Source organism: Neoarius graeffei, chromosome 1, assembly GCF_027579695.1.
Source record: "Neoarius graeffei isolate fNeoGra1 chromosome 1, fNeoGra1.pri, whole genome shotgun sequence".
Classification (NCBI taxonomy): Eukaryota; Metazoa; Chordata; class Actinopteri; order Siluriformes; family Ariidae; genus Neoarius; species Neoarius graeffei.
Window position 1 is genome coordinate 53682930 of NC_083569.1, and position 6000 is coordinate 53688929.

The window sequence follows — 6000 nt, forward strand, 5'->3', positions numbered from 1 at the left end:
CCTAATTATTATTAATTATTGTTAAGTTTTAGTCACAACACTGGCATCCCAATGGGGCTGAAATGAAGGTTGTGCCAAAAATGTAGAGTTTATCATTTTAAAATGATTAAGTTTCTTTGTTTTCAGGTTTCTGTTCTTTTTTTTTTTTTTTTCTGGCCCAGAATTTAGCTCCACCCCCAGCTGGAATAGAGCTACTCATCTGTAGTTTGGTTTGAGGAAAGCTGAAAGCTTGTCAGTGTTTAGTTAGAGGGCTGTAAATATTAAAAATAGCTCATTTAAGAGCTTCTTTATCAGTTTGTTAAAGATGAAATGTGTCACTCCTAGATGTCTAATGGTTTAATTAATAACTCAGTCTATGTAACTGTACACCACTTATACTATACACTACTATATAGAGAGGATATTGCATGGTTTCACGAAGATATGAAGTTTATCTTCGAGTAGTCAATGAATATATTATTATCATCTGTAGCCGCTTATCCTGTTCTACAGGGTCGCAGGCAAGCTGGAGCCTATCCCAGCTGACTACGGGCGAAAGGCGGGGTACACCCTGGACAAGTCGCCAGGTCATCACAGGGCTGACACATAGACACAGACAACCATTCACACTCACATTCACACCTACGGTCAATTTAGAGCCACCAGTTAACCTAACCTGCATGTCTTTGGACTGTGGGGGAAACCGGAGCACCCGGAGGAAACCCACGCGGACACGGGGAGAACATGTAAACTCCGCACAGAAAGGCCCTCGCCGGCCACGGGGCTCGAACCCAGGACCTTCTTGCTGTGAGGCGACAGCGCTAACCACTACACCACCGTGTCGCCCTTATATACACACATCTACACAAAAAATATGCAAGTTAATGAAAAGAATTTTAGTTTTGTACCTGTTCACCATTTTCACAATGTGTGTCAAGTCAGCAGGAACACACTAGGAGTGACATCATCGGAGTGAAAGATCAGGAAATATGTCACTCAGATTCGCGATGTGTTTTTTTATAAAAAAATACGAGTTTTTCAACACGAGAAGATAAACTTCATATCTTCAAGCCAACCTGTGATTTTCTTTTTATTATATAGACACAATCACAAACAAAAAGTACCCAAATTTATCAAAAACAATTCATCGAGTGGGGTGGCATGGTGGTGTAGTGGTTAGCACTGTTGCCTCACAGCAAGAAGGTCTGGGTTCGAGCCCCGTGGCCAGCGAGGGCCTTTTTGTGTGGAGTTTGCATGTTCTCCCTGTGTCCGCGTGGGTTTCCTCCAGGTGCTCCGGTTTCCCCCACAGTCCAAAGACATGCAGGTTAGGTTAACTGGTGACTCTAAATTGACCGTGAGTGTGAATGGTTGTGTGTCTACGGTATGTGTCAGCCCTGTAATGACCCGGTGACTTGTCCAGGGTGTACCCCGCCTTTCGCCCGTAGTCAGCTGGGATAGGCTCCAGCTTGCCTGCGACCCTGTAGAACAGGATAAAGCGGCTAGAGATAATGAGATGAGAATTCATCGAGTGACATATTGAGGAACAGGTCATGGTTGCCATCCGGATATAGTTTGTTTGAAAAATACAAGTGGCGTATTTCCCAGTAAAACACTTTATGTCTATATAATATTATATTATACCTGATATATTATTTTTTTTTATGTATATGGCACAATGAATGGAATTATGTGTTAATAATGTATTAAAACTATGTGTGTGTGTGTGTGTGTGTGTGTTTACCATAGAAAACATTTCTCAATCTAATCTTCAATTACTTAAAGAGGAAATTCAGTGGAGACCCGGAGGAGATTGTCCACAGTGAAGTTGATCCACACAGAAGCCCATGTGGAAGCATTTGCCATTTCCCCTATTAATCTATAAATCTCTTTCTGATGAGAAGTCGGCACACGATAGCGGCTCCTGTGTCCCTGACGTGTGCAGACACCCCTCTGGCTCTAATAACACAACACAGTGCCAGATGTCAGGTCCATTGATTTGCACATGTGCTTACACCACACACACAAACATACTGTATACACACACTCACTCACTCTCTCTCTCTCTCTCTCTCATATACACACACACACACACACACACACACACACACACACACACATGCGCACACACCTATAATCAATCTCTATCTGTCGACTAACATTGTCATGGTGGGGTCTGATATAATGGGAAGCAATAAGTGCTGGTCTTGCCACATATTTGGCTAATAAAATGATTAATTACCCATACTAATGCCTTTTTTTCTAGAGGGGGTCTGGGATGTTCTCACATTACTAAAACTCAATTGGATTGATTACCTTCAACTAAAGCTTCAACAGCTGGCCATAGCCAATTGTACTGAGCAATTTGTTAGTGTCTCAACCTGATTTTTAATATTTCAATTAGGCGCTTCCAATAACAATGCACACAATAAATCAAAACGTATACGGCTAAATAAATGCAGCTGGCTATAAAAAAATACAATCTGACACAAGTAAAGATGGCACATGCATCGCAAAATCAAATCAATCATGCACCACTTAATATGGCTAACAGTGCTGTGATACAGTATGTGAGTGAATACCTCCTTTAAAGTCAGCACACATGTTTTAGCATGTGTCACATTTATAATGGGGCAATTTCATGGCAGGTTGCAAAATGCTAGATTACATCTGTGGTCAGATCAGAGGCACTGATACACCGTGTGTGTGTGTGTGTGTGTGTGTGTGTGTGTGTGTGTGTACATGCTCATCTGGTCATGCCTGTACTCAAGAAGATGAAAGGAGTGAATTGATGATAATGGTGGTCAACAATGATCACACATCTGAACACCTAATTTGACATGGTCATAATAACATCTTTGGCAATGTCATTAACATCAGTAGGTAACCATCTCTACCCCTTAGTTTTCATCAAAACGTAGGGGCATTACTGCAGGTCTTGTGTTGTAAAGGATTTGAAACCCACAATCAATCATGCCATTTTTATTCTTATTTCTTTATTATTATTATTATTATTATTATTATTATTATTATTATTATTATTATTATTATTATTATTATGTCTTTACAAATAAATAGTTTATTAAAAATATTAATACATGCAATCACTAAAATCCAAACGAATTCAGATGTCTGCAGATGCGACTTATTAATAATAATAATAATAATAATAATAATAATAATAATAATAATAATAATAATAATAATATAGCACCCGTATGTATAGGGCTGTACATGTTTTTTTTTTTTTTATTTACCAAATGTCTAAAACCTACACATTTTTCTTTCCACATGTTTTATTTACTGGTATGTCTACTTATCATACGGATCACTCCAGAAATGTGCAATGTGACACAAGTATATTTCAGGTCCAGCACAAGTATTCTTACTACACACAGGGATAGATTATGAAATTAAGAGCCCATGGCCATGAAAGCCTCCAGACAGGCTAACTCCTCCTGCCCCTGCCCCAATTTCCTTAGATTCACTATTCAGATGTACTGTACTGTATCCACAATACAACCAAGTAGGCTATAAAATGTTCATTAGTCAAAGTCCCTCCCATACCAGCACCTGGTCATCCCAGGCAGTCTCCCATCCCAGTACTAACCAGTCTTTCAAGGTGCACTGGGCAGCACCGATCTCTATTCCTATAGCCCTCGGCCTCTCATATAGCTAGGGTTACAGTATGAGGCTCGTCCTCTGATAACTGTGAGAGTTTGACTCCCTACTCACATCTGTATTGTATCGTGCCTTGCCAGATGGCTGTAGATACCATTTTTATAATGGTCTTTGGTATGACCCAATCACAAGTAGAACTCGCAATCTCATGGTTGAGAGGCGGACACCCTAACCACTAGGCCAGCTCGCAGTAAAGTGTTCATTAACTAGACTTTTATAGGGGAAAAGGGTATCACAGATCTGAAGAAGGTCCTCCTGATCACTGCTTGAGACCCTCAGAAATCTTTATAATAATAACTCCTTCAATCTCCAAGCACAAGACATACAAACCTACATGGAATCTGACGTATTACAATTGCTTACACACATTAACATGTAAAATTGTGATACACAGTACTCACTGACCATGGGTGAAAATTCTAACTGAAAACTCTGTCAGGGACCCAGAATTCCTAGAAGGGCCCCTGAAACTGAGACACACATGCTAGACATTCATAGGCCCTCACAAATTTTATATATAGATGTGCATGTGAGTGTGTGTGTGTTGTAGTCGAGTCACTAAACCTTGAGTCTGAGTCCAGTCTCGAGTCCCCAGTGTTCAAGTCCAAGTCATTAAAAAAATTTGAGTCGAGTCCGAGTCGAGTCCAACACTCCAACTGCACCATTTGGCGATGGCTGTTTCAGCACCATTAACATTAGTTTGCTCCTGAACATGACATATGAACAGGTGAATGTGGTTCTCTTTGTCAGGGAGTGTGAAGTATTCTGTCAGAGATGGTTGGGAGATGGATGTGAGTGCAGAAGGTTTGTTTATTAATACAAGTGAAGACAGGTAAACAATCCAGAACGGCAGGCAAAATCGTGAAACAGGCAATAGGTTGCTCGAGACACAAACAGGCAGAATCAAAGATAAGAAACAGGAAATCAGGGATCAGGAAACCAAACAAGGAAATAAGGCTCAGTAATGTGTCAGCAACGCAACTCAATACTTTTCAAAGTAAGTGTGTTTTCACAGTTTTTATATTGGTGCACTGATTGTGCCTTAAGGAGCAAGTCCAGCCAGCTCATAAATCACAAGTGCTCTAATAAGCCTACAACATGAGTCATCCAGTCATGCATATTACCTTCCTGGACTCCAAACATATGATAACCTGATGAGGACAACATGAATAGTTACACAAATTGAAGTCTGCTTGTGAATGGTATCATCAAGTGTTTATTCACTCATTGTTTAAAAGACTGGACGCTGTCACTCTTAATTTTTCCTACGAATGTGTCTGGAAGGTTGTTCCATATCCTTATCACAAAGTGAAGGAAACTTCTGTTCAGTGTTGGTATTTTTGCATTTGGCATAGCCAGGCCATGATCAGGCATAGATGTGCTGGCACAAGTAATTCTGCGGGATGTGTACAAGTTTGGTAAGATTGCCTGGAGGTCTCTGGGACAGTGGCTCGGATGCATTTTGTAGAGCACTGTGACAGCAGCAAAGTCCCTTCTGTGCCGGAGACTAGTGATGGCCAATTCCCTGCAAGTAGTGACTTGATCGACTCCAGTGATTCGGAAAGCTTTCTGCTGAATTGAGTCAAGTTGGTTTAGGATAGTTGGTGAGGCACTATTCCATACATGTCAACCTTTGGTCAATCAAACCTGTATAACCAACCTCCAAAATCCCTATTTCCCTTATAAAATCCGTATAAGATGCAAATTAAAATAATTTACCTAAAATTTGAATGATAATTAACAATGATATATCCCAGTTACTTTTTATTCAATATTAATAACAATAAACCTTCAGAATGAATACAAAGCTCCAATGTTTGACAAAAACACAAAGTGTTATCAGCGTAGTTACGAAGGAAATACTTCGTTGTTTGGAGACAGATTTCACCGAGCGGCTATTATGCGCAAGACTTCATATTAGCCACAAAGTCAGGAAAATCTGTTCGTAAAATTACGTTATAATGACCAAATACAATGAAAAGTATTTTTCCAGTCTCACCTATGAAAGGTAATCCCATGTGATCTCGTTTGGACGGTAAACCTGTTGGTACAGTTAAACGCAGCACATGAATGAGGCATCTTTATTCTCGGCTACTGTCTAGACGCTATACCAGAGACGGCTGAAGAATCTCCACTTTGCCACATCCAATATGGCAGCGAGGATGACGTATGATTCTACGCAGAAGGCGGCGTCTATGTTTATATGTATATGACTTCACGGTTGGCTGGATTCTCGCAATGCAGTGTGCGCATGATCAAAAGTGGAACGAAGTCTCGCTACCACAAGATAACGCGCGATTTCATAAGACTCTTTACTGGCTGTCTGTGGTGTACAGTACGTTT

The 6000-nt window shown here is 40.4% G+C and overlaps 1 protein-coding gene across 4 annotated transcripts in view; it reads left to right on the forward strand.

Moving 5' to 3' along the window:
* The window catches only part of LOC132894551 (nuclear factor 1 B-type-like), a 134755-nt gene extending 132549 nt beyond the window's left edge, over positions 1-2206 (forward strand). For 3 of the 4 annotated variants that reach the window (XM_060934545.1, XM_060934535.1, XM_060934571.1), the window contains one exon: positions 1726-2206. In XM_060934545.1, coding sequence (XP_060790528.1) covers positions 1726-1854 — 129 coding nt within the window. In that variant the 3' untranslated portion in view covers positions 1855-2206. The remainder of the gene's footprint in view (positions 1-1725) is intronic. The other variant, XM_060934582.1, reaches the window with a different exon arrangement.
* The last annotated feature ends 3794 nt before the right edge of the window (positions 2207-6000 follow it).